The 16,521-nt window shown below is 41.1% G+C and overlaps 1 protein-coding gene across 2 annotated transcripts; it reads left to right on the forward strand.

Moving 5' to 3' along the window:
* Positions 1–439: 439 nt before the first annotated feature.
* Positions 440–15,190, forward strand: LOC101851182 (SLAIN motif-containing protein-like). 2 transcript variants are annotated; one of them, XM_005095505.3, is made up of 9 exons: positions 440–850; positions 4,866–5,011; positions 7,250–7,390; positions 8,642–8,800; positions 9,526–9,561; positions 10,706–10,771; positions 11,244–11,351; positions 14,135–14,471; positions 14,876–15,190. In XM_005095505.3, the coding sequence occupies exons 1-9, from the start codon at positions 561–563 to the stop codon at positions 14,946–14,948; spliced, it is 1,356 nt and encodes a 451-aa protein (XP_005095562.1). In that variant the 5' UTR covers positions 440–560; the 3' UTR covers positions 14,949–15,190. The 2 variants fall into 2 exon arrangements, with proteins under 2 accessions (XP_005095562.1, XP_005095563.1); XM_005095506.3 differs by lacking the exon at positions 7,250–7,390.
* Positions 15,191–16,521: the final 1,331 nt, after the last annotated feature.

Below are 16,521 nucleotides of genomic sequence, written 5' to 3' on the forward strand. Positions count from 1 at the left end.
AGCCTCATTTGCCCACCGTGTCAAGAAGGAAAACACCGCTTTCTTTTTAAAGCACATCGGAGACATGATGCAAAAAATATGATTTAACTTTCCAACATAAGCAAAGCCTTGTTCAGAGAAGTAGACAATTACCTTGCAATTACCAGACATTGAAGAGACACGACCCGCTCCTCCCTCCCGAAAAACGTAACATTTCCAGCCAGACATTACTTTTTCATTAACAACATGCTTAATGAAATCTGCTCTAACGTAGTGTGAAACGAAAGGTTATGAACTGGCAACAGGAAATGTATTTCAAGAACTGTTAAAACGAGTTCTCTATCATTTATTTAGCCTAATAGGTTTGTTTCTCTTTCTCAATTTCGCGGTGGGAATAAACTCTAAATCTGGATAGATCTGAAAGAGCCAACACTGCCTGATGTTCTCATGGGATATCCGGATTATTTCACGCATGCGCAAACGATAGAAACTTTGCCAAGATGGCGTCGTTTTTGTGTTAGTGTAATGTAGGTGGAGAACGTTCGACAATATCTGTTTAACAGCGCAGGGACGGTTTAAATATGGATGGTCCTGACGCTTTGATTGATCCCCAGAATGAAGTTAGAAAGCTTCAAGAGCTTGTTAAGAAGTTAGAGCGTCAAAATGAAGTTTTGCGAGGCAAACAAGGGAGTGTTCATGACAAGCAACGACAGAACGGTGATGTTGACGATATCAGTAGCAGAAACAATTTTGTAAACAATGTAGAAGCTGACTCAGACGATGTCTCAAAACTGAAGAGCCGGGGTAGTTATGCACTTGACGACTTTGATGATGTGGATCATTCTGAATTGCCAAAGGAAGAAGATAGTTGGTATGTTTTTGAGTTTGAGTTGTAATGAAAGTTTAGATCTAAAAATCTATAGATCTAGAATCTAGATCTAGATTCTATTCTAGATCTAGATCTAGATCTAGATTAGATCTAGATTCTAGATTCTATATCTAGATATTAGATCTAGAACTAGAAGATCTAAATCTAGATTAGATCTAGAATCTAGAATCTAGATCTAGATCTAGAATCTAGAATCTAGATCTAGATCTAAATCTAGAACAGTACAGTTAAAAGACTCTATTCAGAGAAAAAGAAGGCTGTCCTCATCCCGGGCCCCGTATGAGAATAAAAATACGAAACATAAAAATATGATCGACCTCTCACCCCGGTTAAGACTTGCCAGCGTTGGTTATTCTCACCCGCTGTGAAACAAAACCTGTTTTTCCTAATTTCGGAATGTCTATCGGTGTGGATGATCAGATAAAAACAAAGAAAAAAATGATGTAAATAGTTATAGGCTCAGCTCAGCAATTTGAGCTAATTTGGTCCAATTTGGTTGTCTACAAAGATGTTTATGGCTATTTCACTTTCCGAATCGAGCCGAACTACTCGGGTCACCTTTTTGTTTTGCCCGGAAGTTTCTTGCAAGATGTAGACTCTACTCCTTCTCTCTCTCTCTCTCTCTCTCTCTCTCGCACTCTCTTTCTGAATACTTATACTGTCTATTGGTGTGGATGATCAAATTGACAAAAACAAAGATAACAATGATGTTAAAACACAAAAGCAAAATTAATTTGGTCGTCTACAAAGATGCTACGGCTATTTAACTTTTCGAATTGAGCCGAACTACGCGAGTCGCCATTTTGTTTTGCCCTGAAGTTCTCGTGCTACACCTCTTTCTCTCTCTCTCTCTCTCTCTCTCTCTCTCTCTCTCTCTCTCTCTCTCTCTCTCTCTATGTCTCCTATTAGTGGGGGGTTTTCTTCCCTTGCAACAACAATTAATTTAAAATAACAGACATAATTGCAAACCAATAGCATGAGCCGACCATTGTATGGCATTGCACAGCGAGGCTCAGAAGTAGTACCAGCTTTGTTCTGTGTTGGGTCCAACAAAGTTCAATCTTACCAAAGGGAAACCTGTCATAAAGGAATGTCCCCGCTCCCCCCTTGATATATTCCTCTTTAATTGCCTGTATAAAATGGAAACCTGTCCAGCGCGGAAACGGAAAGAAAAATCCGCTCACTTCCGAGGGTTTTACCTGTCTTAGACGGAAAATGCTTTGTTTCTGCTCAGCCCTGATTTGAAACAAGACTCTGAAGTTTGGTTCCGCCAGCTCTAAACTAAACACCATGTTGCTGGGGAAGGAAGGGAAGCAGGGGTGCAAGTTGGGGGTAGATGTTACCCTATCTATGTGAGCCCTGAGCGATGCAGTCAGATGGTCAGGGTGGTGTGGATGTGAAATCTCACGAGTTCCAGTGAAAGTGCTCGAGTAGCGAGCCACCATGGAAACTTTCTTGGGTAGCCAGAAGCGAGAGATGTGAAATTTGTTTGACCAATGCCTGCCGCCCTGATCGTAAGGCCAGCTGAGAAAAGAGTTCCTGAAATTTTGTTATACATAGCCTGTTACACTGATGGGTGGAGCTAAGGGTGGAAGCAAAGGAGATATTCACACATTTCTGTCTTTAATAGGTTAAACAGTGGTTTTATGAATCATTATTACAAAGCATAGCAGTTGAGAGGTGTGAAATTTTGGCCACTGCTTACCGATCGGACAAGTGACCTGCTGACCCCACGGGCTGGGCCTTTGAAACTCCCATCCATCTCCCCCCTAAATTCCCTTGTCTAAGATCGAATTTTTTTTCTGGCTCCCTTGCGATTCCGTCTTACACAGGTTCAACTGTATTTCAAAGTCATCTGATATAGATGAATGCTGATTCTGGTGCAGTAGGTCTCGACGGATTTTGAAACAAATAATATTATTGGTTGGCTTGCACCCAAATGCCCAAGCTCGATGTCTTCTCATCCCCCTCTTTGTGCTACACTACTACACTCTAGATTACACACTACCTCTCCATGATCTCTAAAATTCTCTTTATATCCTTTGACTCTGACTCACCCCAGAACTAAAGACAGCTGAGATTATCAATAGTTCAAATAAATATTTAATATTTATACAACTTCTTCCTGAATTCTTAGAATCTTAACACTTTGATCCCTGACCTCTGGAGGCTACTGTGCCCCTCTGCCTGAGCTCTTGAGCGATATATTACTAACATTCATATCATGATCACATTCCAAATCCCACCCAGGCTAGTCCTCGTCAATACAAATACCAGTGTCTAATTCATAAACATCTTTTTAAAAAAATCAATGATCATTTTATAAAAATTATGTAATGTCTTGTGTAGTAAACACACTGTTTTTGCGGGCATACAGACAGTTTTACGCACAAAACCGGTGTTCTGTTTTCTTCAGTTTTCGATATTGTGTGCTCACTGACAATGCAGTGAAACTGTAATATTTGATGAATTTGTGTATATTTGGTGGTAGGCTTCTCTTTGGAGTTTTGTTTTAAATTTTAGATTCATTCTTTGCCATTTTAAAAAAAAGGTCTATGCAAATTAGATGCTAGTTGTGGTTGATCATTACAGTACAATTACTGTAATAAAAAAAAAAGTTTTTTTCCCTATTTTGAAAGATAAGCTTACTACTGGGTGAAAGTTTGAACGCATTCTCGGACCTAGCAAGAGTTTTCAGTTCAGAGGTCGTATTGGAAGCTGATTACTGCTGTGTCTATTGGAACTGAGAAAAATGGCTGTGGAGTATTGAATTATGTATGCATGCATACAAAGTCAAGTATATATTTGAGGGACTGAAAATTTCAGGTCCATAGCATGAAAGTTTTTTTTTAGATATTATGATAACTTCCGTGACTTTCTGATAGCTCCTCACCTTATATAATGAGTGCTACTTGATGGTATGGGGGGGGGGGGGGGTTGCAAGAAGAAGGTGGTTTGAGGGTGCCACAGTAATTATGATCTCTTTTCTGCCTGTCTTTTTACTTTCCGTTTCCATTGTCATTTTTTTCGATGGTGGTTGGTCACTGGTGCGATAAAATGCTCTCCTCCTTCAACTTCTCTTCGTAAATACGTTTCCTGACTGCTTCCTGTGAAATAGAGTGTTTGTCATTGGCCCGGCACATTTGGGTGAACTCCAAAATCTGAAACCTTGATTTTTAATCATGTTGTAGATTAGGGTTAAATACACAATTAAGAGTATTTTTCCATTCTTCTTTTCTGCAGGATTTGAGCTGAAGTAGCCTGTGATTGTTTAATTAAACTGTTTTTAACCTCTCCAGTTAAAAATAAGCTTACTTGGAAATGGCCTATCTGTGCCAAAAGTATACTCAATAAAAATAATAACAATAATAATAAATGAATTTATCACGTGCCAGAATCCACAAAAAGTGCTCAGTGGCACTTACAAAACACACACACGCGTGCGCGTGCACACACACGCGCGCGCACACACACACACACACACACCACACACACACACAGAAAAGTTCTTAAGCTCAGTACCACTATGACATGCATAATTAAAAAAAAAAACACACAAAAAAAAGCCCCCAAAAAACAACTGACAGATATCTCAGATATAGAGTTCCAGCATCATAAATATACTTTCCTGAAAAACACTGTCTTCAACTTTGATTTAAATTGATCCATTGAAAGAGACATTTTAACATCTAAATCCTAATTGTTCCAAAGTGTTGGGGCTCGGATTATAATAGATTACAACCCGAAGGCTGCTGCTGCTATTGTTTTCTAATTGTACAGCTGTATTTGTGTAAAACTAAAGAAGTGTGTGGTACCTAGACACACTGGTGTAAGCTGCTTATTAGTGGTTTTTTGTACTTCTGCTGTCCTAATCTGTGTATGACCCCACCATTTTGTTGTAGCTCGCTGTCAGATCTGGCCAACAAAATTCTCCCAGAAGAAACAGAGAATCGTTTGGTGAGTAATGGAATGCTTTTCCCAATTTTTGTCTTCTCAGGTTGTACAGTCCCTCCAAAGTGGGGACACCCCAACAGTCAGAGGAGCGGTTGATGTCATGGGTCCGGCAAGACTTTGATCACCCTAGTCCTGAGATGGAGTCTTCTCGGAGAGCATTGTTGTTGAAGCTTGATGAGGTTGCAAGAAGTAAGGATTCTTTTTTCTTGTTGTTGTTGAGACAGGCTGCTTGCCATGTTTGTCTTCTTCCTGTATGTTTTCTTTCCCTTAGTTTTTCTCTAGTTTGTCGCCAAAAACTCTTGAAAAAACTATCACTATTGTTGTACCGTGGGAATAGGTGTATTTATGTTGTTTTTGCCTATTTGTTAAAGTTGCCTTTGCAGTTTGACTTTGATGTCTTAAGATTTCATGTTAGCGAAAACTTCCTTGTCTTGCAGCTCCCTTTACGTAAAAGAATTTGCTCTGCTGTGCTTACCGTTGTGCACTGTGTTATTAGTGCCTTTCAGCATTCCCCCAGTGTTGACTGTGTTGATGTTGACCATCTTATAAATTGGCCTCTTAAAAAGAATACTTTTTTTTGTGTGAGTGTATGCTCCTTCTTCAAATTGTCATGCTTATGTGGAAAAAATTTGTTTTTGGGTGTGTGTGTGTACACTGATGCAGCCAATTTAAGCCTGAAAGAGTCTTTTTTAGAGTTGTTTCAGGGTACTTGTCTTCGTTTGCGGAGCTGTCATATGCTTTTAAGTGTTGAAGAGCTCTCACTCTAAAAAACGACATAGCTTGGCCTGAGGACTTACAATGGATAAGAATCATAGAGCAAAAGTAGGAAAAGGCAATGATTGTGCTTATGCCAAAATCTTGCGCTGTCGTTGTCATTATATACATAGTTGAGTGTGATATTCTTTCTAAAAATTCTTGACATATGTTGTCAATAAAAACATCTGCACTTTTTTCTTAGCCAAGAGTTGGACTGACAACCAGAAAATTCCACCATGACAGAGTGTACAGACCTCTAGGAAAGAGATATTGTACATTAATGCCATTTTTTCGCTCAGAGCGTTTGTGATTGCTAGCGCTTATAAACTTATAAGCAATGCCCTGCCTGTTGAATGAACAATGGTGTGGCTGTTCTGTTTTCATGTTGCAAAGCTTAGGCTACATTGTATTTTGCTATTTGAATATCACAAAAAAGACTAACTGTAACATACCTAACGTGAAAAGAGACTTTTATAGAATTAAATTTTGTACTTATGCGTACGGTAACTCGGCATAAAGCAAAAATGCAAACGTGATGCAACTCTAAGGTTCACAACAATACTTGTGCAATTCTTTTATTTAAAAACCGTGGTGACCGTTTAAGGAGAATGAAAAATAACAACAAATGGAATTGGGACTTAGTTGGACTAACACTGATCTTTGGTCAAGATAAGCTAGGTATTAATATTATTGTAATTTATGGAGTGTGGATAGACTGCTCTGTACAGCCACCATTTTTTGTTGTTGTTTGTTTGGCTGACTTGTATTTGTGCACAGTGATATCTTCGTGGTACTGTACTGGAAAATAGAACACACCCTCTTTTATTTATCCACATGAACTGACACTTACACAAGATATCTACCTTGCACGCTTAACAAGTAAAGTTAATATCAGTGCTTTTGCTTTTCACCAACCGTTGAATATCTCAGAGGAAAAAACCCTTGAGAAATCGCGATATTATATGGTATTTCATCTTTCTTTTCTTCACACCCTTTTCAGTTATACTCAATATATTATTATGTGTTTGATTGGAGCAAAGTAGAGCTTTCATTGCCTATGAGTTAGTATTCTAATTTGCAAGGAAATTACACGCTTTAAGCTTTTATTTCTACTAAACGTGCTTGTATCAGCATCCGTGGTATAGTGGTTAGGTGCTTTGTCATGGAATGCAGAAGGCCAGAGTTCAATCCCCTGTATCAGGAGAATTTTATTCACTGAGTTTCTTGGTCTTTCTCTGCGGATGTTGTATTCATTTCAACCCTGAGTGGCCCTGGCAGGCAGAGTCTAAGCCCACCTCTTAAATTTAAATTATCTAAATTGTGCGGATGAAATTCAAGTGTTCCTTCCGTAATCGAGCTCAAATGATGCTGGCATCAGCATAGTGATTGGACGAAACATGTTTTCTTTAATTTTGGTCTGAACATTCAAAGGGGATGGTCGGGAATGTCGAGTGAACATGGCGATTTCTCACTTAATTTCATCCCTTGTCAAACTGTTTGTCCTCCCAGGGGGGTTAGAAGGTGCCACTGGTAGGTCCTCCTACTTCTTTACTCTCCCACAGTCATAGAAAAAAATCTGTCTTGCTATTTTTTTCCATTCCTTAAAAAAAATTGTCTTTTCGGTGTGCTTCTCTTTACTCAAACTAAAACGAAACTGTTTGTCTTCTTCAGTGAAGCATAGCTCTAGTTCACCAGTCCTAGGTAGCCAGCCCGCTGCCAGCCGGTCGGCCACGTCTCTGAGCAGGTCGACGGAGGAGAGTAGCACCCCGTCACGGGGGATGGCGCTCCGTAAATCTGGCCTTGTGGCTCCAGGTTTGTCTTCTTTTACACCCGTATAATATATATTCATCACTGCTGTTTGCTTCATGTATAAAATGTGCTCCTTGGCTGTTGTGTATATGGAAGGGCATTTGGGTGTATATTATATTAATTATTATATATTTTTAAAAAAAATTTTGTTTTGTTTTTGTTTATGCATGCTTTTTTTTGCTTTGGGGAAACTACGTATATTTTTTTAGACGAGAGGGAAAATAAAAATTTTGATATTGTAAATGGGGTCTGTAATAATTTTCAGTATTTGACAGACCTGATTGTGCCTTGAAGTATTATAATAGAAAAGCGCTCCCCCCTGTATTAAAACATGAGGTTGTAGGTAGTATTTTAGACACACCCGTTTTTCAAGGCATCAAGTCCTTTTGTTTTACTGGAGAGTTATGACCAAATTTTCCTGTGTGTTTCTCACTCTTAAATATGCAGTTACGCTGAGACATGAAACGCGATCTTCCTATTACATTGAATAGTTGTCGGGGTCTTTTATTTAGCTCTTATGTCTCCTAAAATTTTGATCCCCCTACTCTCAGGTGACATTAATTAGTTTTTAGCTTGTTGCCACACAAGTTTCTTCACGTACCCAAGCAAGTTTCAAAGATGCCTCTATTCCTGAAATGGCAGGAATTTGCAGCATATTTATCCAGATGGAAAATTTCTTCTCTTTAAAAACAATTCTTGCATGCTTTCATCAAATCGTATGACACTTGAAAAAATGAATTGGCAGATCCAAAATTGTTAATCCTCACAATGCACTATTCATTTGAAAATGTTCAGTCAACCTGCATGCGATCATTTTTGTAGCACATCAGTCAGTCTACTTTAGGTGTCATTAATATTTAAGGTGAAACTGATATCTTCAGGTATGCTTAGGTTAGACCATGAAAGGAAATAATTTTTTCAAGGGCATAGTGGCATCATTGAAACTTGTTCTGTAGCTATGCTTTAATCATCATATAATGCATGACATTTTGCCTTTCAAACTATTTATCTATGATAACCAACCAAAAGCCTGGTAAAGAAGGGGTCGGTTGGTGGGCTCTCTGCTGTGGTCTGCTCCTTTTACATTTTGCTGATGTCACCTACCATTTTTTTAAGCTGCTTCTAGTGTATTGTGGCCATTTTCATAGCTGCTTGCTGTAAACCATAACTGGAGAATGATGTCTGGTAATGAAGCGAAGGTCTAATGACATGTTGTTCTTTCCCCAACTTTCCTTGTTGGCTTTGGTGCTGCAGGATCCAACAGAGGTGCGTTTGACTCGGGTACCTTCACACGACCAAAGAGAGTGGCCAATGGCGGCCCGCCGATGCACGGAGAGGGGGACCATTTGCACGAGACCCCCAACGTGCCTAATGCGGCTGACATAGAGAACCTTGCCAAACTACAGGAAGAAAGTAAGTGCTGCTTGCTGAAATGTTAACTTTTCTATAATGCACTGCAGTGTTTCATGAATCCTTCTTACAATTTTACAGGAGGCGGTGATTGGCTTTGTTTAGCTGCCCCCTCCCACCCCGTTACCTTATTTTGTGTCATGCTTGACAAGGATTCCGTTGACCCATGTTTGAATTCCTAAGGGTTCTTTCTTGGGATGTTCGGAGAGTTCCTTCCAATGGCTCTCCACTTTTTTGCCTCAGCCCTATTGGAGTCGGATGTTACGTTAGAGGCATCACCTTTTCGATAATTTGCATTATTTCAAAAGACTTGGAAATCAGTACCATAGGATTGATTTGTTTCGAAATGTTTCATGCCTATATGAAATGTTTCAATATGATTTCTAAATGGATGAGTGTACATATTGTCTGTATCTTACTTCCTAATCAGCATGATAATTGTGTGGTTTGGAACGAAGGAGAAAAATATGTGCCAATTTGATATAGGTATGGCAACTGATATCGTGAAATGAATAGAACACAAATTTGGTCATCGCGTATTACTTGTTCTGACTAGATTTTGTTTTGAATTCTCAACTCAGTTAAAGAGCTGCTTTGACTTAAGTCTATATGTAATCAGTTTTCGTGCAATCACACCTTTGGTATGTTTTGTGACTGTTTCTGTATTCATATTTTCTTATAAACTTGATTCTGTAATTTTTGACATTTTCGATTTAATATTTTTACAGGCCTTCGACAGAGCATAACCCCTGCCAGCAGAAAAGGTAAACACATTGCATATGTATAATATAAATGTGTAGGTATGTTAGTCAATAGCAGGTGATTCTTTAAAAGTTTAAAAAAACGCTCTCCACTACGATGCTTGAGTAGGTGGTTGATGAGTACTCAGATATTATTTTTTCATTCTGCTTTTTTTTTTGTTCTTCTAGTATCATTGTTTATTCTTGACAAAGTGTGGCAATGGTTCTCTTGACTTGCTGTAAAATACAACTTCGTTAGAAGAAGCAACTCTTGATGTTATGAAACTGACAAAAGATTCCTCATGTTTCTGTCTTGTGGCGAGTGATTGGTGAGCACTCTAGTAGGATTTTCTTTATCTTATTCCTATGTGTGTCACTGCAATCCGTAAAATCTTTTTGTAACATTTGATTTTAGTTTTGTAATTTCCGTACACTAGATACTGATGAAATGTGGCCATATTACCGTGCAGACTTTCCATAATGTGCCATGCAACAAACTGATGAAGAGGGGGCTCTCGTGGCCTAGTGGTTAAGGTGTTGGCCTCTCACTCAAAAGGTCCCGGGTTCGAATCCGGGCAGCAACCGAAAAATTTTCTTCTCTAAATTTGTCTCCTTTCACCTCATTTCCTGCTCTCTAGCAATGTCTTGTCGTCTGCTTTCGTCTCCTCCTTCTGCCCCCACCCCCCACACCTCCTTTGCCCCTTCCTTTGGGCTCCTGATCCTCTCTGCAGCCTTTCTACTGCTACTCCTTCGCTTCTTCTTACTGCTGTCTTTCAGCCACACCCCTGATCTTCTGGTAGGAAAGATCTACACCTAGCCTTCTCAGACAAGGGCGAAAAAATCTCGGAGGGCCCGTGTGCAAGTTGCGCACGTTAAAGATCCGTTGGTGGTCTAAAATTGATAAGAGTAGGCTTCGGCTGCCACCCGGGCAAAATTTAAAAATTTCCTACCAACTGAAAATATTAGGTGTGTCCCGCGCGCTCATATGACCTTATGCAGTTGCAAGCGCCGTAAAACACTTTACCAAAACAAACAAAAACAAAGAAACTGATGAAGTGTAGTTTTAAGAAAATAATATTATCATGCTTACTGGCAGCTTGTAAACTGCATCTCAACTAGTGCTGTAGATTAAGAGTTCTTTGACATGTTTCTATGTTTGTTTTCACAGGCATCAGGGCAAAGCATGATTTAATAGAAGGTGACACAGCACGGCTGAGCCCAAGTCGCTTTGATGGTAGGTACCAATGTCACAGTGGCTGCTCCTACTTTTGGGGGAAGTTGGTGGGTGCTCTGGTTGGTTCTACTCTTTCTCTTTCTTGTTTTTTTTTTTCAGTGTTATTTTAGTCGTATATTGTTGTTGGTGACATGTAGCCGTCATTGTGTCAGCTCACAGTTGTTGGGAGTAGTGAGCTTTTACACTTTTTTTTTCTTTTAAGTCTTGCAGTAAGCTATTTTATATTGGTTCTGGAATTGAAATAAGGTGACAAAATTCTACTTATTATGAAAAAATTGTTTTAAAGTTTCGAACAGTTTTTCCCTGAGTTTGTTGACCTAAATTGTTTACTGGGGTGATAAACTTACACAAAAAGGACAGTAAAATATCTGACAAAAGTATCTGTTACTATGCAGACTTGTGTGTGTGAGTCTGTGTGTGTGTGTTTCCTCCAGCCTTGAGCTTATGTCTGTTGTATGTGTGTGTGTTTCAGTGGAAGGGTCCTACCTGTCCCAGCATCGAGGCAGCCTGGGTTCCGAGCACAGCACGCCACCCGACAGTCCGCAGTACAACCAGCAGTTTCAGCTCAGCAGTTCCCACGGTAATAATGGGCAGCAACTGGTTCAGTTTTGTTCTTAGTTAAGCAGGCTAAGTTGTAGGGCTGTACCCCGGTAGCAAACCCGCTCGTGCTCACAAGCCCCTAGTTCAAGTCACAAGCCTCAAATCAGTAGGTCAAATCATCAAATCAAATCACCAGCATGATAAGTTGAGTCTAGCGCAAACTGTAACCTCCTTGGTCTAGTCTAAACTTCAAGTCCACAGCAACTAGTAATCCGCGAAGCCACTCGTGTCAGGCCCCCTCATCATCCCCACAATGCTTGCAATCCGCGAAGCCACTTACGTCAGAAAAAGAGAGAGGGGGAGAGTGAGAGATCTCGCCCACAGAGTCACTGCGCGGCGTGGCGCTGTAGTTTACTCGATTAATCGAGGCCTGCGCAAGCCTCAAGTCCCGTCCGCTGCCACAGGCCCCACAATTCACACAGTACTGATTTGCGCTAGGCTTACAGATTTGCCCCAGGACAAGCTCCAAACCTGACCTGCTGACTTGTACTGTCTCGATACACCGAGCGAGCGGCACGGGCTCGATGGCGTAGGACCGCCTTGATGGCGACAAGACAGTCCGATGTGTTCAAACAGCAAGACAGTACTGTGCGCTGTGTGAACTTTGAACCGTGGTTTTGGTGCAAGGCGTAGAGAGCTGAAGTTATTTTTAACTTCCCGCCGTTGATCAGCTAAGCGAATGGATAAGTGAGAGGGAGCGTGGTATTGTAGTAACAGAGACCTAGGTTTCTGATAATAATAAGAATAAGTAGACTTATATTACCCTAGAATGGAGAACTCCAGGGGTCGTTGTGATTGGCTTTTGTATCGTATGTATGTAGATGTGTTACACTCACAGTGACATAACACAGAACATTTAGGAGACAGGCTAGGCCTACTTCAACCCAATGTCAGGGCCAACCTGGGCTGAGAGGGAACAACGCCCCAGCAGAAAGACGGAAGTTCTCAGTAAAAATTTCTTCCCATACGGGAATCGAACTGAGGTCTTTTGCATGCGACGATGAAGCGCTTGGCTCGTGCACATTAAAAATTAACAGGCCTTAATATCATAAGAATAGTCGATCCAATATTAATTTTTAAGTGCATTGAATAGAGCTTTTTGTTTTTTACAACCGAACTATGAAAAAACAACAACCGATCTTGCACTTTTGGTGCAAACCTCTCAACGCAAATAACCAGAGAATCTATAATATGTACTGAGCCTACTGCCACGAGAGTTCGCGACGTCACGACACAGTACAGCAGGACTGTCCGCGAGTCACAACTCACCGGAAGTTCCCTCCGGTAGCAAGCGGGAGGCAAATCAAACCACAAGCCTGCTCGCAAGACTCTAGCGCAAGACTTCCACTGCTTTACAAGCCTTCGATTAACTGAGCAGAATCCAGCCCTACTAAGTTGTGTGTTCTGGTTTAGAGTCCTGTGATATTTTGTATTTTTGGGAAGATACGCTGTTGTGGTGAAATGTCTAAAAACATGTTCAAAGTAGGAGGTTGGGAGATGATAATAGAAATAGATAGCATTTGTATAGCGCAAATCCCCACTCAACAGCAAGCTCTATGCGCTTCACAATCTATACTATTACCCCAGCAGACCTGAGAACATTCTGAAAAAACTCAACTTCCTGGGAAGTATACAGTGCAAGCAACCAGTTATAGGCGCTAAAACACTAATATACTGGCAATATCTTTCGCTGTCTATGGCCGGGTACCCATTTCCACCTGGGTGAAGTGAGAAAAATTCGTGTAAAGTGCCTTTCCCAAGGACACAACGTTGGGCCCACGGCTTGAACCCCCCGACCCCGCAACCTCACGATTACGAGTCCGGTAGCCTAACCACTAGTTAATAACGCCTGGTTCTTCTTTTCTCACCATCTGTTTGCTGTCTTGGATTTTGTCCCAACTGCAGTCATAAGACTGAACTACTGTGTAACATATGACATTTTGCACCTAGTCAAATTATGTATGGGTGGTTGGTGGGCACCCTGGTGAGGTTTGCTCTGTCTTTTCTGTCAAACATCTATCATCCTTATCTCTCCTCCTCCTTATCTGAATAAAACACTTTCTAGTAACTCGTCTAACTTTAGGTACTTTTGTGACTCTCTCTGTTTTAAGTGCCATAAAACTCTTACTAAAACTAAATATATTATGTCTTTCCCCCCAGCTGCTTCAAATAGTGACCGTGACATGGTTATTACGTTTACTCGGCCTGTATTGATAGAAAAGAGAAGAAAAACTGGTTCTATTTTAGACTTTGATGAGGAGATTGTTTTTTAAACTACTGTGGTTGAATGAAACTCCTATGGGGTGTGTGTATGTGAGCTTTTGTCTTTGGGTCTGTGTGTATTTTGTTCCTGTGAAATATGGCTTTTGCTTGACTTATGTTTGTACATTTTGGGCTTTTTGCTCGTACAGAAAGAATCAGCGGGTAATTGGCGGGTGCTCTGGTATGGTTTACTCCATCTTTCCTATCAAGCATCTATTGTGCTTGTCTCTCCTCCTTCTTTCCTATCAAATATCTATCGTCCTTATCTCTCCTCCTTCTTTCCTATCAAACATCTATCGTCCTTATCTCTCCTCCTTTTTTGTGTTTGTTACTCTCTTGTAACATTTCTTATCTTCAGCACTTGTATGACCTTATTGTATTGCAAGTGCCGTAAAACTCTTACAAAAACTAAAACACAAAGAAAGAAAGAAAAATCACATCATTTCTGATGGTGGTTGCTGTGGCTTATGCTTCAGTTTTCTGTCCCCCCCCCAATTTCAGATTCGCGGAACCGTCGCAACCTGTCCATGGTGGCAAGCCTCCAGCACAAGTCCCACAACTCAAGCGACTCGAGCCTTGAGCGGCACAGCGTCAACAGCGACGAGATGAACCTGGCCCCCGAGTCGATCCGGGCGCCCTCCTCCCGCCTCCAGCAGCCCAACTACCGCAACGGGGCCAGCCCCAAGCGGCCCATCACCCCAAACCTGTCCCCGTCTCCCCAGCAGGGCCAACAGGTCAGGGGCCTGTCCCCACAGCGGACCAGTGGTCTTCCCACGGCGCGCCGACAAATCGCCCGGCCCACCACGGCTCCCAGGTCGTCTTTACCCACGTTTAGGAGGTATGTGTACGTTCTTGTGGGGGCTGCTTGCGGGTGGTGATTGGTTGTCTCTTTCTCTGGCGGGGGTTTGCTCCTTCTGCGTCTTCTCTGTACTATTATTTTCATTTTAAAAAAAATTTATTATTCTTCTTTACACCTGTTTTTTTTCTTCCTTTTTTCTATTAACTGTCTTTTTGTTGTTTGGCACTTATATGACCTGGTTGTGTTGCAATTGCTGTAAAACTTTTACTTGAACTAAAAGTCTGATTCCCTGTAAAGACTTCTCTGTTGACACCCGCCCCTTGGCACTCATATGACCTTATGCAGTTGCGAGTGCCGTAAAACCCTCTACTATAATAAAAATAAACTAAGGTTGCGATCTGACAAATTTTGAATTCTATTTTTTTTTGGTCCTTCTTTTCCAGGGCAAATGCTCCGGCCCGTAAACCCCCTTCATCTCAGGAAGGGGAGGAGAACTGGAGAGACGGCTGCTTTTGACACCAAGTGCTTATTTTCTGGCGCCGCCTCCTCTTTCGTTCCGTCTCGTCTGCTATTTATAGACACCAGCAAGGTCCATTGGTTGCCTGTGTGAGCGTCGCCCGATAGAACTACTGCCAGGCTTCTGTTTTGTTGCTTCTATCTGTTTGAGATCTCATCCACACTTGATAGATTTTTGTTTTTTCTCTTGACTGGAAAGGGATTCATGTAAATACACTTCACCCCTTCCCCCCCTTGGCCCCCTCCCCTGGGCTCCTGACTCTTTCTGCAGCCTTTCTACTGCTACTCCTTGGCTCCTCCTAACTGCTGTCTTTCTGCCACACCCCCATCCCTTTACCCAGCCCCCAAACCGTGATACATTCTTGGAAAACACTGTAGTAGTACTACTGTTACCGAAATAATTTTGTAATATAATTTGACATTATGCATTATATTCTCATAGGACTGTATGATACGCCATATTTTTCTTGACGCTTTCACGTACACTGTTGAAATGCATGCTGGGTATATAATATGTGAATGCACCTCGTTAGTGACAGCATGCTACTTATCTTTTGAAGAGGTTTTATTATTTTTTTCTTCTTCCAAGCCGGTTTTTATTCCGCGTACAGCTTTGAGCTTTGGTATGGGGCTTTCTGTTGTTGTCCATGCTGTCAATGCCATATAGTATTTATATTCTGTACATGTACAAAGCGTCTGTGAGCTCAGCCAGTCGGCGTAGCCGTACCGTGTTTGCCAGGCCTCAGTGTTGGCGTGATGGAGACATCGAGGATGTTGTTTGGCCTGAAGTGAGGTGGGCGAGTCCAGGAAACTTGTTAAGTTGCACCGGATGGAAATTTAAGAAACAGTTTTCTGGTTCCGTCACTTGTTGTGAAACAAATATTGGGATTTTGACTGAAGGTTTGCCTGTTTATTTGTTTGTTTGTTTTTTGGGGGGGAGAGGGTTGTTTTTTTGTTTTTGTTGTTTGTTTTTGTTTGTTTGCTGTTGTTGTTGTTCTAGGGAAATGGTGTATGCTCGAGGTGTGGATGTAGCTTGGGGTTTAAGAGTATTATGAGTACTAAAGCTTTTAGAATAACATCAGCTACAGCAGCACATGGTGTAGAAGTAGAAGGATGCCCTCTATTTATCAGTTGAAATGTTTGGGGAGTTGTTTTGTTTTATTTATTTATTTATTTTAAAAAAAAAATTTTTTTTGGGGGGGGGAGACTTGGCCAGTTTTCACAGAATTTCTTTGCTATGATTTTCGTATGTTTGGTTGTCATACTAGACAGATCTGTACAGAAGCAGTAGTTGTGGAGAAGTGAAGGTAATGTGAGCGGTTCATGCTGGAACAGTCTGACCAGTTTGGAGACTATTGTATTGGTCAAAGATGACACAACTTCTTTCGTTCGCTGCGACTGGCAGTAGTGGTGTCTGTCACCAGAAATATATTTAGGAAGTTTGCGCTAACCAACGTAACATCTCATTGAGAAATTTCAGTTTCCTGCTAGTAGCTAGGACTCAAACTCAGTATTTTTTAGCAGGGTCATTTCCACCGTTGCCATAGACACACCCGTGCCCCCCTTGCTCCAC

Source organism: Aplysia californica, unplaced genomic scaffold (assembly GCF_000002075.1).
Source record: "Aplysia californica isolate F4 #8 unplaced genomic scaffold, AplCal3.0 scaffold00105, whole genome shotgun sequence".
Classification (NCBI taxonomy): Eukaryota; Metazoa; Mollusca; class Gastropoda; order Aplysiida; family Aplysiidae; genus Aplysia; species Aplysia californica.

Coding starts and splice junctions, on each gene's coding strand:
- LOC101851182 (XM_005095505.3), top strand. CDS start 561: ATGGATGGTCCTGACGCTTTGATTGATCCCCAGAATGAAGTTAGAAAG. Junction 851..4,865: donor CCAAAGGAAGAAGATAGTTG/GTATGTTTTTGA, acceptor TTGTCTTCTCAG/GTTGTACAGTCCCTCCAAAG. Junction 7,391..8,641: donor ATCTGGCCTTGTGGCTCCAG/GTTTGTCTTCTT, acceptor TTGGTGCTGCAG/GATCCAACAGAGGTGCGTTT.